The sequence below is a fragment of the Thamnophis elegans genome, chromosome 16 (assembly GCF_009769535.1).
Source record: "Thamnophis elegans isolate rThaEle1 chromosome 16, rThaEle1.pri, whole genome shotgun sequence".
In the NCBI taxonomy this organism is placed as follows: domain Eukaryota; kingdom Metazoa; phylum Chordata; class Lepidosauria; order Squamata; family Colubridae; genus Thamnophis; species Thamnophis elegans.
In genome coordinates this window covers 17,500,108-17,517,652 of record NC_045556.1, presented here as the reverse complement: position 1 = coordinate 17,517,652, position 17,545 = coordinate 17,500,108, and the positions used below count along the sequence as shown (strand labels likewise).

The 17,545-nt window shown below is 45.6% G+C and overlaps 1 protein-coding gene across 1 annotated transcript in view; it reads right to left on the bottom strand.

The window, feature by feature from the left end:
- Window positions 1-47: 47 nt before the first annotated feature.
- The window catches only part of LOC116519316 (repulsive guidance molecule A-like), a 42,224-nt gene continuing 24,726 nt past the window's right edge, over window positions 48-17,545 (bottom strand). Inside the window, exons 3-4 of the mRNA XM_032233154.1 lie at window positions 2,998-3,509; window positions 48-1,736 (exon numbers count right to left, since the gene is read on the bottom strand). Of these exons, the coding sequence (XP_032089045.1) occupies window positions 1,023-1,736; window positions 2,998-3,509 (1,226 nt within the window). The 3' untranslated portion in view covers window positions 48-1,022. The remainder of the gene's footprint in view (window positions 1,737-2,997; window positions 3,510-17,545) is intronic.

Here is a 17,545-nt window from a genome sequence, read left to right as displayed (position 1 = left end):
GGTAAAGATGTTCCAGCTCATCTATGGACTGGCATAGTTTGTTTTCCAAAATGAAAGACTTGAGGATTATGTCAACCAGAGGATTTGCACCTAGTGGTGGCACAGCTGGAGTAATACTGGCCTAGTTCCCTAGCTTATTTTCCTATGTAGAATAGGAGTGGACAACGAGTTTGAAAACAGGACAAACATTGTGGTTCTCAAACCACACCCAAGAGTTGGAAAGAAAACACAATCTGCTCACATTGCCCATGAAACCAGGTTGACCCTCCCATTCCTCCCCCATTCATTCTTGGCTAAAGCGAAAGGAAGCCATTTTCTATGAAGGAGACCGAAATGGAGTGAGCAAGGAAGGAAATGAGTTTGTGAGGGTGATGTCTGCCCAGAGGAGGCAAATGGACAATCAAAACCTTGCAGATTGGCTCCTAGGCACCATTCCTCTGGAAGTGGAGGGAAATACCATCGATACACCCACCCATCCAGGAGCAGCTGCCAGCAGCTGCCCAAGCCAATCTGGAGAGAAGTGTGCACCAGCAGGCTCCCATGCACAAGGATGCAACCACGCGAATCCATTTTTCATGAGCAGGATGCAAAAACAGACAAATCACCCCCCACCCAAAGGCCGTGGGACTGTGCCCATGTCTGGCCCATTTAGGGATTCTTTGAATGGTCATCTCCAAGCCACTATATGCACAGTCCAAAAGCAACGGTTGCCTCTCCAAACACTATTATACAAATGCCACTGCCAGTGAAAAAGGCATTCAAGAAAAGTGAGAAGGCAAAGGTCTGCATCGTGTGTAGCAACTGGAAGAAGGGGATGGGTGGCTGATGTGGCCCTTGACCAGCCTTCCACATAGAGGAAGCCTTTGTTGAGAGGAAGACGTTGACAGGAAGAGCCAAAGTCATGTTTTCTAGACGTGACCTGGGTCAACACAATCCCCGGTTGCTTCCATTTCACACCTGCCCCAAACTGTAACAGTGGTCCTCAGTTTCCCAGCTCCACCACCAAGTGTGTCTGGGCCAGTCTACAAGAAAAGGGACGGACTTTGATTCAAGCATAGGAATGCCAAGAGGGAAAGAAACAGAGCCATGGAAAGCTCGGAGGTGGCCGTAACGCCTGACTCCAAGTCTCGTGTCCTTTCAAAGAGGTGAAGCTTGTCTTTGTTGGAGTGGAGCATCTTGACGTCTTCAAAAGCATAATAAGCAGCCAGGGTGAAGTTGACATCACCAGTTGTCAAGAGATCAAACACACAGGACTGGAAGTACAAATCCTCAACCGGGAGCTTCTCTTTGCATTTGACTGTGGCTGATTCGTAGGTGAAGACCTCGGGTGAAGAAGGTGGATTCGAGCCTTTCCGGGGAGGGCGGTTTTCAGTAGCCTTAGGGGTGGGAGGAAAGGCATGGAAGTCTAGCTGCTGGTTGAGTGGACAACCCCGGAGGCAAAGATAGAGGCCCTGGTTGTCTCCGTCCTCCACAGCTTTCACGACCTCCTCTGGCATCCGGACGGCAAAAGTGAGGTAGCGACCAACTTGCCTCACTACGATGGTGGTGCCAATGTATTTGGCCTGGATCTCAATGTGTTGGCCAGAGACCTTCTCGGTGATCTTCAGGCTGTTGGCACCATGCTTGTCACCGCCATTCTTTGAGCCATCAGCAAAGGCTGCTGGGAGTTCATCCATCTCTGCTTGGTACACCTTTTGTTCCACACACTCCTGGAAGCTCTTGAAAATGATAGTGAGCTGGTGGGAATGAAAGGCAAAAGGTTACCGACATTGACAAGACGGTCTAGATTGGTTCATAACCCACCCGTGTTTGCTGTACCAGGTCTGAACGCTCAATTTCTCTCTTCTGCTAGTTTTCCTAACTAAGTTGTCCTTTCTTTCAAAAAGCATGAAGACATGGTTTTGCCAGCAGGGCAGAGACCCCAGGGAACTATAGAGCCCACCAAATGGTTGGTCCAATTGTTGTTGCCAGGGGTATTCATCATGCTTTGTCAACCATGAAAGACAGGGAAAGGCTTTTGACTATACAGGTAGTCCTCACTTAGTGACTTCTTGTTCAGCAACCATTCGAAGTCACAACAGTGCTCAACAAGAAGACTTATGGCTGGTCCTTGAAGTTGTGGCTGTTGCAGTGTCCCCACAGTCACAGGATCATGATTGGGGCACTTGGCAACTGGCACACGGTTACAATGGTCACAGCTTCCCACAGTCACATCATCACCCCTTGTGATCTTCACGGCCAGCTTCCAATAAGTCAAGTCAATGAGGAGAACAGCCACCACCTGATGTTGTGCTTAATGACTACACAGAATTCCTTAACAACCACAACCTGAACTGCCATTGTACATTGAAGATCACATTTAATTTCGTTGTACAAGGTGCAATGACAATAAAGTAAAGTAAACTAGACTAACATATTTTTAATCTTAGCTTAGGAATGTGATCAATGATTCTATGATGCCATTGAACTGGGGGGGGGGGGGCAAATTTTCCCATTTGTTTAGAAACACTGGATACTTTTAAAGGGCAACCCCCTTTTAGTTTTTGAATCCCTCCAAAGTAGGGAAAATTGCCCTTATTCAAGAATTTCAGTGAGGCCTAAAGAGTGAAATGAGAGTTCTGAACCTCTGCAACTTTTCTTAAATCCAGGGGTGAAATTCAACAGCTTCTGGAGAACTGGTAGCAAAAATTTTGAGTAGTTCAAAGAACCGGCGAATACCACCTCTGACTAGCCCCAGAGTGGGGTGGGAATGGAGATTTTGCAGTATCCTTCCCCTGCCACGCCCACACCACCGGTAGTAAATTTTGAATTTCACCACTGATTAAATCTCCCAAACAAGCACATGTTGGACTTTCATGGACCACAGAAGGATGATGTGGAGGCCTCCAGAATAAGCCAACTCAATTTTGATGAGAAGTCAAACAAAGCAAGCTTTTCCAAAATGTCCAGAAGAGGTCATACTCTCCAAACCATGCTATGCTATGGGGACATTCCTACCTTGGTGGTGGCTGTTGCCAGGGAGCCAGGCAAGACAGGAGTGTTGGTGACTTGCACATTCAGGTAGTTGTTGTCAATGAGCGGCCAGGCCCCTTGGATTTTGCACGTCTGGAAGCTGTCCGAAAACGTCCGCAGGTGGGGGTCTCCAAACAGCCCACAGTGGGTGTAGTTGGGGCGCAAGGAGTGTTTGTGGAAGCTACGTTCATAGTGGCAGCTCTCAGGGCTGTCTGAGCGCTCCTGGCTGTCGCCCCGAGGCAGCGGGGGGAGGCGAGGCTGGGAGGTGGGACCATCTTTGGAGCAGTTGTGTTGGGTCATGAGATCATCGATGCCGTGGACCGCAGAGTGGTAGAAGAGGTCTCCCCGGCAGGTGCGAGCTGTGTGGTGGGTGCAGAGGGCATAGGCGCGCAAGGCAGTGCAGAACTCAGGAGCATCCTCAGCGGCCGGGGGCTGTGTCCCCGAGGTTGCGGCCAAAAATTCAGAGTTGCACTTCATGATCTTGCATGGAGACATGGCTAAGAGAAAGAGAGAGAAGAACACACCTGTTGGAAGTGTCCAGTGAGGCTTTCTAATCTGTCTATAAAGGTAGTCATCAATTTACAGCAGTTCCAATAAAGGAGAATATTTGTAGCTCAGGATTGAAGTAAGAGGTCTCCGAACTTGTTTGTTTTCTTGTAGATGTTTCATTAGCCTAACTAGGTAACATCATCAGTGCTACGTTACCTAGTTAGGGTAGTGAAATGTCTGCAAGAAAACAAGCAAGCTCAGAGAGCACCAAGGACCCCATAGTTGTCTTCCCCCTCCTCTGCCTTCCTCTCCTCTTCCTCCTCCTCTCTGTACACCTGATCCCCTTCTAACACTAATGATGTTACCTAGTTGGGTTATGAAATGTCTTCAAGAAAACAAGCAAGCTCAGAGAGCACCATAGTCTTCCTCCCCCTCCTCTTCCTCCCCCTTCCTCCTCTTCCTCTCTCCACACCTGATTCCCTTCTAGCACTGATGAAGTTACCTAGTTAGTTTGGATAGTAAAATGTCTACAAGAAAATGAGCAAGCTCAGAGAACACAAGGAGCCCATAGTCATCGTCCTCCTCTCCCCCTCTCCCTCTTCCTTCTCCATCTCCTCTTCCTCCTCTCTGCACAACCCATTCTCTTCTAGCATTGATGATGTTACCTAATTTGGGTAATGAGATGTCTACAAGAAAAGAAGCAAGCTCAGAGAGCACAAGGACCTTATAGTCATCAAAGCACAGCCAGCCGAACAAATAGGTTTAAAAATAGTTTTTATCCTTGGGCTGTCAAACTCTTAAACACGGAAACGTATGACTACTTTTTCTTTCTTTTTTCCTAATTACTTGCATAGGGATTATTCTTTATACTATTTATATTGTTTGCATTTGTTGTCATGGATTGCACCCGTGAGACTAAAACCAATTTCATACATATACATAAGGTAAAATGACAATGTGAGTATAAAGATAGTATAAAGACTATACTATACTATAAAGAGAAAAACTGGAAAGTCACTAAAAGTGGTTGAGTTTGCAAGGGAACGCTGAGAAAGACATTATCCTAAAATTCCTGACTTGACTCTTCTTTCTTCAATTCAATTTCAAACCTTTCTTGTCAGACTACAACCTGTGTACCACGAGATTGACTGAGCCTACCTTCGTGCGCCCCCCAACACAACACAACTCACAGTGAAAGACAGAAAATCCCTAGCCCAGTAACAAACCAGTGGTGGGATTGAATTTTTTTTACCACTGGTTCTGTGGGCATGGCTTGGTGGGTGTGGCAGGGGAAAGAGACTACAAAATCCCCATCCCTCCCCGCCAGAGGTGGATTGCTCCCCGTTCGGCCCGGATCAACCAAAGTGGTAGTGGTGAGAGTTGGAGGCTCCGCCCACTCACCCAGATGCTTCTGTGCATGCGCAGAAGCATTGCGCATGAGCACGAGTGAACTGGTAGTGCTGGGGTTTGAAACCTACTTCTGCTCCCCATCCCACTAAACTGCTTTCCAGCTCCATTCTCCTGTTCTGGGCAACAAAAGAAGATCAACTGGGAGGCTGCGAGGTAGCAGGGGTGGGGCCAGCCTATTTGCTGCTTCTCCAAACTACTCAAAATTTCTGCTGGTCAGAACTGGCTGAATACCACCTCTGTAACAAACACCCAGTCCTATTGCACCATGTGAACTTATTGCACATTGTGCCTGTCCTGCAAGTCAATCATACCATGTTGTTGTAGAGTTATTTTCAATTCAGGAGTCTGACAGCCCATGGATAAAAACTGTTCTTCAGCCTGTTTGTGCGGTACCCTATGCTTCTATATCTCCTTCCCGATGGTAGGAGAATAAAGAAGGGCCAACCAGGGTGTGAGTCATCCCTGACAATTTTCCTCACTCTTCTAAGGCAGCAAGCCATAGCGATGTCGCCTAGTGGTATCAGGGGACAACCCACAATGTTTTGTGCTGTGCTCACCAACCTCTGTAACAGTGGAGGGATTCAAATAAGTTAACAACTGGTTCTCTGCCCTAATGATTTCTTCCAACAACCAGTTCACCAAACAGCTCAGAAAGTTAACAACTGGTTTTCTCGAAGTGGTGCCAACCGGCTGAATCTAACCACTATAATGTCTTTCTATCTGCAGCTGTCCAGCCGGCATACCACACCGTAATGTAATGAGGGAGGACGCTTTCTATTGTGGACCGGGAAAAGGAGATCATCAGTTACTTTACTTCATTGTCATTGTACATAAATACACAGAATACACATACAACGAAAGTCACATAACTCCCAGAGAACAGGCCCAACACACATAACAATCCCCAAACACCCTCCCACTCACCCACCCAAAAAATTCCCCGCCCCTAAACCACCCAAGCAGCTACACAACAGACCAAGTAGTGCTGTCCAATAGCTCACTGATGGTGGCCCTTTAGTTCATTGTTGAGTGCCATTATAGCGCTGGGATAAAAGCTATTCAGAAGATGTGTGGTCCTAGTTTTAACAGTTGTTGTTCCACTTTGTTTTTTTGCAAGATCCTAAGGAAGTGGAGTTCATGAGCTTGCAGGTTTGATTAAAAATACAAGTAAACCCACTTCTCTTTTCAAACGGAGGCAGGGAAGATGGGAGGGAAAAATTGGGAAGAGACTAGGAGAGGCTGCGCGAAGCCCATAGGAGGGCGGTATCGCTCTACGGATTTTACAGATTCCAACTGAAGGAATGAATGTATCCTACACTTTGCCGTTTCACTCATCTCTCCATATAAGGCCAAATTTTCCAAAGGCAGGTGTCACGCGTAAACTCAGCAAGCATACGAGGGAGCATGCCTCGGTTCTACTTGAGTGGGAAAGAGATCAAAACAGAAGGACAACCAAGTCTTTTTCTCAATGTTGCAGACAGTGAAGCCCTCGGGAGCCCAGGTTGCATCAGACTCAACAACGTCTGTTTCCCTGGTTTTCTGATCTGCTGCGTGTGAAATGGTGTTGGGTCTACTACAAGTCTCAGGATCCCCAGATAGGAAATCGGGTGTGGCCTTACCAGACCATACCTAGAAACCTTTTCAGGTTGCCACAAAAGATGATTTCTTGGAAGCCAAGAAGTTTTTTTCTATTGTTTTCCTGCAACAACTAATCATCTGGAGCTGCATTGTTCTTTAATGACCTTAATAATGCCTAATAAACCCCCTTCTCGCTTTACCAGCTGGTCTTCTGCTAAAGCTACCCAACTTAACAGAAAGACAGCATTGGAAGGGACTTTGGAGGTCTTCTAATCCAACCTGTTCAAGCAGGAGATCCTATACCAGGGATGTCAAACTCAAGGCCTAGGGCAGTGGTTCCCAAACTTGGCAACTTTAAGACTTGTGGACTTCAATTCCCAGAATTCTCCAGCTAGCTCTTCTGGCTGGAGAACTCTAGGAGTTGAAGTCCACAAGTCTTAAAGTTGCCAAGTTTGGGAACCACTGGCCTAGGGGGACATATCTGCCCCCCCAAGGTCAAACACAACCCTAATGCGGCCCTCAATGAAATCAAGTTGGACAGCCCTGTTCTATACCATTTCAGACAAATGCTTGTCTTCTTAAAAACTTCCAATGTTGGCGCATCCAGAACCTCTGGAGGCAAATTCTTCCACTGCTTAATTGTTCTAACGGTCAGGAATTTTCGCCTTAATTCTAGGTTGGTTCTCTCCTTGATTAGTCTCCATCCGTTTCTTCCTTTCTTGCCTTTTGATGCTTTGGAAAATAGGTTGACCCCCCTCTTCCTTGTGGCAGCCCCTGAGATATTGATGCACTGCTATTATGGCACCCCTAGTCCTTATTTCCATTAACCAAGATGTGTGTTTTAGTCTCCAGTCCCCTAATCATCTTTGTTGCTTTTCTCTGCACTCTTTTTAGAGGCTCAGTGGCGACCAAAACTGGATGCAATATTGACTTCTTAGATTCCAGGGAACACCATCTACTGTTCAACCAAATAATCAGACAATCTTATGTGCTGGAATTTGGCTCAAAATAATGCAAGGAATGAAATGTTTTTTAATTCACAGTCATGGAACCGAATACAGCTTGTTTCCCACAAGATGTTTAATCAGGCCGGTTACAAACTAAGCAGTTCCATTCGTGTCCACCACCTGCTAAGCTTTTTTTTTTTGGGGGGGGGGGGGTGAATCCAGTCTACTCCATTTGTGACTCAAAGGGCTGGGTGTACTCAGAGAATGAATGCGCTGATGAGATAAGCATGTTAAGCACGTTGTGGGATTCTATCCTTAGAAACCATAATTGGACTAGAACTCACTTTGAGAGCCGGGATCATCTCCCTTCCTTCCCTAACTTCCTGCCCCCCCATCCCCACCGAGTTCAGTCAAGATTTGGACACAGAGCAATGCTGAGCTTTTTCTGGCGGAGTGCCTGTGCAGCTGTTGGAACACATTCTATCTCTCTTCCTAGCACAAATGCTCTTGTGACTCAGGCATTTTGGCCAGAGAGCAGGAAGCAAAGTCCACATTGCTAGCAGGAAAGATGTTGAGACTCTAGAAAGAGTGCAGAGAAGAGGAACAAGGACGATTAGGGGACGGGAGGCTAAAATATATAAGGAATGGTTGCTGGAATTGGGTGTGTCTGATTTGATTACAAGAAGGACTAGGGACGACGTGATAGCTGTCATGCCTGCAAGCTATCTTTTCTTTTGGACTTCAGGCCTGTCACACTTTCTACTGTCTTATTTTCTATTGTGAGAAAATGGGACGGGGGATTATATGGAGTTGGGTGATATGTAGCCATAACAACATTCTTCTTAGAAAGCCAAGGTCATCTTTGTCTCTCTGCACCTGGTCGGAACTGGACGGGTGGAAGCTGCCAGCATGGCAGTGGGAGATTGGACCCTGTGATGGACTTGTGGGTGTGGGGTCAAGATCTTGAACTTTCAACTGGGTGGAGAAAACCAGGAAGCTTTCAGATTCAGGTTTTCCCAGATGTGCCAACATGGCTCTTTCAATAAATTGGAACGTTGAGGAATCCTGCGCCTCGGATTCTGACTTAATTTTGGATGCTATTTGGAACCCTGACATTAACCCGAATCTGCCTTAAAAGACTTCACCAGCTGCCCTGAACTTCAGGGTGCTGAGGTACTGAGCCCTAGCATTGACCCGAACCCGGGCGACGCGAAGACTCCGGGAAGATGGAGGAAGAGAAGACAATAGCAGTGTTCCAATATCTCAGGGACTGCCACAAAGAAGAGGGGGTCAAACTATTCTCCAAAGTACCTGAAGGCAGGACAAGAAGCAATGGATAAAAACTAATCAGGGAGAGCAGGGATTCGCTTAATAACCGTGTCAAAAAAGCTTGTAAAATTGGGCGTAACTCCCTTCATAACTGCCTTGCTTAGCAGTGAAAATTCAGCTGCCAATTATGGCCATAACAGAACCTGAGGACTACCTTGCATCAAGTCCCGTTAGGGTTTTTTAAAAAAAAAATGCTTAGGAGGGTTGCTATTTGTCCTTTATTTGGCTTGGTTTTAATTTGATTGCGTTGCTCTTACTATATTGTTTTAGCATACCGTATTTTTCGGAGTATAAGACGCATCTTTCCCTCCCTAAAAGAGCGTGGAAATGTTGGTGCGTCTTATACACCGAACACAGCCATTTTTGGCCTCCCAAAGCCCCACCCACACATCCCATTTTTGTGGAAAATGGGCCATTTTTTGCAAAAATGGGGGTGTATTTGCCTTCCCCACCCCCCAGACTTCAGCAGGGCTGGGGGGGGGGGAATGGAAAAATGTCCCTATTTTGCTGAAAAACAGGGGTGTTTTTGCCTTCCCCCAGTCCTGCTAAAGCCTGCAGAATGCTCCTGGGGGTCGGGGGGGACAAAAACGTTTTTCCTTACTTACCTCTTCAAAATCTTAATGCGTTTTATAGTCCGAAAAATACAGTATATATATTTTTTTCAACCCTTTTTGGATTGTTAATGAATCCGAAAAGTTTGATCTGGAGCATTCCTGCCCTGAGATCAGGATGGAAAAAAACACTGCCTAGCATCTGAGCTGCCCCCCTTCCTGCCCTCCCCCCCCAAAAAAAATCCTAGCCAAAATACTTCTGACAGCAGGCATTGCTGGCAGAGCTCTGGAAGAACTCATTTGAACAGTAGCCAAGAAAGCTCTGTTCGCTCAATTCTGCATAATCCATTTTCCATCAACTCAGAAATGCATTTGGGTTCCAGCCATGGATGACTTAGCATAGGAGCAGGATCTGCTTTGTGTCTGCTGCTTGGAGAATTAACACAAAAAGTGGGGGGCGGTGGAAATATTCAGGAGGTGGGGGGGAGACAAAATCTGCCCTGGGCCCAGAGTTTCCCCCAAATAATTGTCTCTTATTTGCAAGCAACGCGAAAGTGTTTATAGACAGGACGCAATTCTGCACCCACGCACCCGTGCGCCAATTAAAAACAAAACTGATACGGAAGACAGTGTGGAAAAAAAAGAAAAAATCTTGAGTGTTTCAGTTCTTATTCAATTTTTATCCCTTTAAAAGCAGCCAGATTCTCGTCCTTTTGGTTGATCTGACAATCTGCTTGTTGGCACCAAATGCTAATTTTCCAAGCGGCTCTAATTGAACCAGCCTCCCCAGTCAGAGGCAAAGGCACCCACCGAGACACCTACACTCACAGCAAATAAAATAAAAATAAAATAAATCATATTACGGCTTTCTGGATTTTTTTTTTTGCGTCCATCAGTCACCCTGCATTGGATGAATGATCTTTGCTGAGTTCTGCAAGCTGGCTAAGCAGTTTGCCTGGGGGGGGGGGAAGGGGAGGGTGGCCGGGGAATAACCGTCAGCAAAACCAGACGAAAGGATGCAGCCAAAATAAGAAGCCAAGAAAAATTACACAGACGTCCTCAGTGCGCAATGCACAGGCAAGTCACAGAATTTATGTAGAGAGTCTCAGTCATCCAGGTTATGGTTGTGCCAAAGATGCTTTTTTTTCCCAGGAGGCAACTGGACTTTCTGTTTTTTTTTCTTTTGAAGATGTTTCGCTTCCCATCTAAGAAGCTTCTTCAGTTCTGACTGGATGGTGGGGAATGGAAGGATTGATATTCCTTGCAGACAGCTGGTCCTTTGCATCCTTTTAGAGAGTCTTGGAGGTTTATCTGTGTCCTCAGGATCACTTGAGCAGTGCTAATGGTTCCTGTAGTCTGCAATTTTTTTCCTCTGGAAATCTCATTCTCTATCCTCCCCTTCTTCTTCTGCTCTCAGTCTTTCCCAGCATGAGGCTCTTCTCCAGGGAGTCCTTCCTTATCATTAGGTGGCCAAAGTATTTGAGTTTCATCTTCAGGATCTGACCTTTTAAAGAGCAGTCAGGGTTGATATTCTCTAAGACTGACCAGTTGGTTCACCTTGCAGTCCAAGGGACTCGCAGGAGTCTTCTCCAGCACCAGAGTTCAAAGGCCTCCATTCTTTGGTGCTCAGCCTTCCTTATGGTCCAACCTTCACAGCCATACATTGCAACTGGGAAAACAATAGCCTTGACTATACACACTTTTGCTGGCAGGGTGATGTCTCTGCTTTTTAGTATGCTGTCTAGATTTGCCATAGCTTTCCTCCTCAGGAGCAAGCGTCTTTCCTTCCCTCCCTCCTGCCAAATCTGAGTTTCATCTTCAGGATCTGGCCTCCAGAAGAGCAGTCAGGGTTGATCTCCTCTAGGACTGACTGGTTTGATTGCCTTGCAGTCCAGGGGACTCGCAGGGGTCTCCTCCAGCACTTCATCATTTGTTTAGCAGCACATCATGGCAACAGGGCAAATTAGTTTTGCAGCGTGTTGTACCGAAACTGTGGCTATCTCTGATAAACATCATCAGTCAAACCACTAGGGAGTTTTATAGACTGAATCCACCCTCTTTGAGGGAGGGGGGGGAGGTGTCATTCACACCTGCATTTGAAATTTGACATCTATTTATTTATTCAGTCAATGATCAACAACATAACGTAGAAACAAGAGAGATAAAAGACAGCAATTACAATCAGAATCTACAGGGAGATGTGGGTGCAATTATAGATTAGCAACTGCAAAATAAATCAAATATGGTATACTCTAAGGACACGGTGGCTCAGTGGCTAAGACGCTGAGCTTGCAGAGCTTGTCGATCAGAAAGGTCGGCTGTTTAGCAGTTTGAATCTCTAGTGCCACATAACGGAGTGAGCTCCTGTTATTTGTCCCAGCTTCTGCCAACCTAGCAGTGCTAAAGCACATAAAAAAATGCAGGTAGGAAAATAGGGGCCACTTTGGTGGGAAGGTAACAGCCTTCCGTGAGCCTTCAGCATTTAGTCATGCCGGCCACATGACCACAGAGACATCTTCGGACAGCGCTGGCTCTTTGCCTTTGAAATGGAGATGAGCACCGCCCCCTAGAGTCAGGAACAACTAGCACATATGTGCAAGGGGAACCTTTATCTTTAAGCACCTGTATTATAATACTACATTTATTTCTCTCACACCAGTGAATCTAATAGAATAAAACTATACGTTAAAATATATGCCTCTAAAAATTATTCGGAAATAGCTAAGCAAAAGATTGATTAAAAATAAGGGTGTTTGGTTGTTTAGCTGGTTTTTCCCTTATTATCATCTCAGCAGCAGCAAATTCTGTTCTTGTACGAGGGGTGGGTGGATTTCAGCCCTGGAGAAGATGGTTCAGATAGAAATTATGTGACCTGCCTAGATATCACTTGCCTTTGAATGTGGGGCCAGAGCTGAAAAAAGAGAGACCACCTCTAACCCATTCTGGCTATTCTAACAGATTAACAGAGTTGGAAGGGACCTTGCAGGCCATCTATTCCAACCCCCTGCCCAAGCAGGAGACCCTACATCTGCCTCTACCTAGGATTGAACTCACAACCTTTCAACCCCTGGCCCTTTGACCTGGGAATAGCAACCAAAGAAGAACTGAGCATCCCACCCCTCTGAAAGAACAAAAGGAGTGGGGAGGGGCAGAGGCCCTGCAAAACTGCTCCAAGGAATTAAGGGAGAATTGCAACTGGAGGCAAAGATCCCCGAAACAGAAGCTCTGGGAGAACTGGGGACAATGGAAGAAGTGGTCTATGGAGAGTCTCCGTCTTTCAGGTCAGGGTTGTCCCAGAGATGCTTTTTTTCAAGAGGCCACTGGACTTCCAGGTTTTCGCTTCAAAAACCTTTCGCTTCTCATCCAAGAAGCTTCTTTGGCTCAGACCACCTTTGGAGACAATGGAAGCTGACCAGAGGTGGTATTCAGCCAGTTCTGACCGGTTCTGGAAAACTGGTAGCGGAAATTGTGAGTAGTTCAGAGAACCAGCAAATACCACCTCTGGCTGGCCCCGCCCCCATCTACTCTCTGCCTCCCAAGTCCCAGCTGATCGGCATTCCCAGTTGACCGACTGGGTCTTCTTTTGTTGCCCTGCACAGGAGAACGAAGCTGGAAAGCAGGTTAGTGGGATGGGGAGGGAATGGGGATTTTACAGTATCCTTCCCCTGCCACGCCCACAAAGTCACGCCACGCCCACAGAACCGATAGTAAAAATGTTTGAATCCCACCATTGAAACTAACCGGCTGGGGTCTCTAGCAAAGAGAAAAAGGAAGAAGAGAAAAAAGACCCATAGACCCATTCCCACTTTGGGGAAGGGAATCGGGTCAGGTTTCAATGGCAAACCTGGAAAAGAGATATAATAAACTTCCCAATGGATACCAGCATTTCGATCTTTAAATGACACCCGGCCATTTCTCTATCCATGGACCGGCACTGGGACACCGCATGCCAGAAACCAGGAAGCACAAACAAGCAAAGCCCCATCCGTGGGATGCAGGCATCACATGAAAGCACCCCTTTTCCAGTCCATGGAAAAACCTCTCTCCGTCCAAGCAGTGCCTGGTGCCCCAAAGATTGGGGGGAGGGTGCTGCTCTCTCTCAGCTAATTCCCACAGGTGTGTCTTTCCTTTTCGGTGGTGAATTTCTTGAATCTAACTAAAGCTACTTAAATTTGTAACAGTGAGAAATAAATGGAGATCAACGAAATAAAGAATATATGTTAAGATAGAGATGTAAACAATATGATGATGATAATGATGATCATTAAGATTATTATACCTAATATTATATTTTCATTAGAAGGTAAGTGAAGAAGTAGAAACGAATAGAGCGATAATGCCGATTATTATTATTGTAAGATTAGAGAATCATTATCAATGTAATGGAGCAGTGGCTCAGTGGCTAAGATTGTCGATCAGAAAGGTCGGCAGTTCGGATCCCTGGCACCATGTAATGGAGTGAGCTCCCGTTACTTGTCCCAGCTTCTGCCAACCTAGCAGTTCGAAAGCACGTAAAAAATGCAAGTAAAAAATAGGAACCACCTTTGGTGGGAAGGGAACAGCATTCTGTGCAGCTTCGGCACTTAGTCATGCCGGCCACATGTCCACGGAGACGTCTTCGGACAGCGCTGGCTCTTCGGCTTTGAAACGGAGATGAGCACCGCTCCCTAGAGTTGGGAACCTATGTGTGAGGGGAACCTTTATCTTTATAAATGTAATAATACTGTAAATTTTGATTGTAATAACACAGAGATATTTGTACCCAGAAGATGATGTTTAATGGAAGATGATATGTTCACGTTAAAAATTGAAATAAAAATATATATTAAAAAATAAAATAAATTATGGCATCTCCCCCACTCCAATCCCATGACTAGGAATCTGTCCATTATTTTAAGGTTGGATGAAGAAAACAATCAACTGTACTGATCTGAGCGAAACATCTTCTCCTGGTGTGAAAAACAAAGCAGACCCCTTTTGAAATGAAGCAGGAGGGAAGAAATGTGCTCATTTAAAAGTTTTGCAGGCATGGAATACAAACAGGATTCTGCATGAATATAAACTGATGACAGAAGGAAAGGGGCGAAATTTCATACACAGCCCAGCGGTTGAGTCAAGCACCTACGGGACCTCTCAATTCTCCATCCAATTTTCAGGGCCAGAAATTGGATTGGACAACATTTTTTTTCAAATTTCTCCAGGGGGAAAGAAAAATCCTTCAACCACTTCTCCGTGACCTTCAGTGCTGGGAGCTTCCACCGCCCTCCTTCCGCCAAGGAATCTTTTTTAACGGAAGAACGGAGCGCTGCAGAAGGGACTGTCCAACGAGAGTGAGAACATGCATAAAAAAATAAAAGCTCTCCTCGCACATACAGTATGTGCTAGTCGTTCCCAACTCTAGGGAGCAATGTTCATCTCCGTTTCAAAGCCGAAGAGCCAGCGCTGTCCGAAGACATCTTCATGGTCATGTGGCCGGCATGACACAACGCCAAAGGTGCATGGAACACTGTTACCTTCCCACCAAAGGTGGTTCCTATTTTTCTCCTTGCATTTTTACATGCTTTCAAACTGCTAGGTTGGCAGAAGCTGGGAAAAGTAACGGGAGCTCACTCCGTTATGCGGTGCCAGGGATTCGAACCGCCAAACTGCTGACCTTTCTGATCAACAAGCTCAGCCTCTTAGCCACTGAGCCAGTGCATCCCTTCGAGAACATGCATATGCTCTCCTAATTAAAGAAGAGCAAGCGTGTAAGATTTTGCCAAGAAAGCAAAAGACAGGATAGATAGTTCTCAACTTACAACAGTTGATTTGGTGAGTGTTTGAAGTTACAACAGCACTGAAAAAAGTGACTTACAACCTTTTTTCACATGTGTAACCATTGCAGTCCGTGGTCATGTGATCAAAAATTCAGATGCTTGGCAACTGACTCGTATTTATGACGGTTGCAGAGTCCCGGGGCTGGGGTGTGTGTGTGTCACGTGATCCCTCTTTGCGACTTTCTGACAAGTAAAGTCCAGGTGATGCCAGATTCACTTAACAACGGTGTTGAATTGATTCACTTAACCACTGTGGCAAGAAAGATCATAAAATGGAGCAAAGCTCATTTAACAACTGCCTTGTTTAGCAACAGAAATGTTTGGGGTCAATTGTGCTTGGAAGGTGAGGATTTCCTGTAACTGACCAAACAATAGAATAGTATTTGTTATTCTCCTTCTTCTTCTATTCTTTTCCTTCTCCTCCACCTCCTCTCCGCCTCCTTCTACTCTCCTTCTCCTTCTATTCTATCCTTCTTCTACTCTCCTTCTATTCTTCTCCTTCTCCTCTACCTCCTTTCCTTCTTCTTCTATGCTTTTCCTTCTTCTCCACCTCCTTTCCTCCTCCTTCTCCTCCTCTCCTTCTCCTTCCAATCTATCCGTCTTCTCCTTCTTCTATTCTTCTCTTTCTCCTCTACTTCCTTTCCTCCTCCTCCTCCTTCTACTCTCCTTCTCCTATTCTATCCTTCTTCTCCTTCTTCTCCTACTCTCCTCCTTCTTCTATTCTTCTCCTCCACCTCCTCTCCTATTCTTTCTTCTTCTTCTACTCTCCTTCTCTTCTATTCTTTTCCTTCTCCTCTATCTCCTTTCCTCCTCCTCCTCATCTCCTTCTCCTTCCAATCTATCCTTCTCCTTCTTCTCCCACTCTCCTTCTTCTTCTATTCTTCTCCTCTACCTCCTTTCCTCCTCCTCCTCCTTCTACTCTCCTTCTCCTTCTATTCTATCTTTCTTCTCCTTCTTCTTCTCCTACTCTCCTTCTTCTTCTATTCTTCTCCTTCTCCTTTTCTCTTCTGTCAACATTTTGCAAAATCTGACTTTTCCTCATTTCCAAAGCCATAGAGTTGGCAGTCTTGAGGGTCCCAAGCTTTAGAAAGGCTGAAACGGTTCCTTTTCCCACCTGCCACCCAGGGCACAATTCGACGTAGCAAAACTAAGCAGGAAAGAATTGCCTGGAGAAATGGGAGGAGCGGCATTTGCACAAGGTACCCCACAGCCTCTGGAGAGAAGAGCTGCTAACAAGCAACGTGATAAATGCGGGCCTTGAAAAACTATCTTTCTCTCTACTGTAGACCCAGACAAGGCTCTCCCTCAGGGACCCATGTGTAATTCCCCCCCAAGGCTCTACTCACCCCACACCGATGCCCAAAGGCTAAAAGAAAAATGGAAAGCAGCTGGAATTGGAAGACAGATATTCCGGAAAGTTTAACAAATGTTCTAAATCCCTGGCAAATGATTCTTCCCCCTCCCCTTCCTTCTAATGGAAAAAATCCAAATGGATTTGGACTGCTCTGGTTTTGTGGTTTTTCCGAGCATTTTCACATACACACACACACACACACCGAAGGAAGTGTCATGTAGAGATCCAGACATTCAGCAGAAGAGAATTCACAAACCTGGGTTTTGCAATACGCTTGGCTCAAGTATTCCAGTTCTCCATTTCCATCCTTGGTATATTTTATTGATGCAATTCCTTGGGGGGGGGGGGGTTGTCATAAAAACAAGGGAGGGTCTGACCCCCCCCTCAATACAGGTGATCCTCAGCTTACACCAGTTCATTTAATAGTTAACAACCGCACTGAAAAATAGCGACTTACAACAGTTTTTCAGGCTTACAACGGTTGCAAGATCTTCACAGCCACGTGATCAAAATTCAGATGCTTGGCAACTGGCTCGAACTTATGATGGTTGCAGTGTCCTGGGGTCATGTGACAAAGTCGTATTTTCTGCAATTGAGTTTGGAGCAGTTTACCTTGAGTTTGTATTTATTGTGCGCCCGTGTATCGTTGTGGTTGAAGCTGGAGTAGTTGTTGACAGGTAGGACATTGTAGCAGATAATTTTGTGTACTACACTTAGATCGGACCAAAGGTAGCGTAGTTCTAAGTTGTCTAAGACCAAAATTGTGATGATTTCCTTAATAACTGTGACAAGAAAAGTTGTAAAATGGTGGGGGGGTGGCGAGCTCACTTAACAAATGTCTCGCTTAACAACAGAAATTTCGGGCTCAATTGAGGTCGTAAGTCGAGGACTACCTCTCTGTATAGAAAGTCACGTTTGTCTTTCTTTTCAATATATATTTTTTTCCATCATGAACACTGTGATTTTCCTTTGAAAAGCACCCAGCAAGCCATTGATTGGTATAGGCAAACTCAAAACAGATCAATCTTTTTTTTTAAATCTGGGGAGGGGACTTTTAAA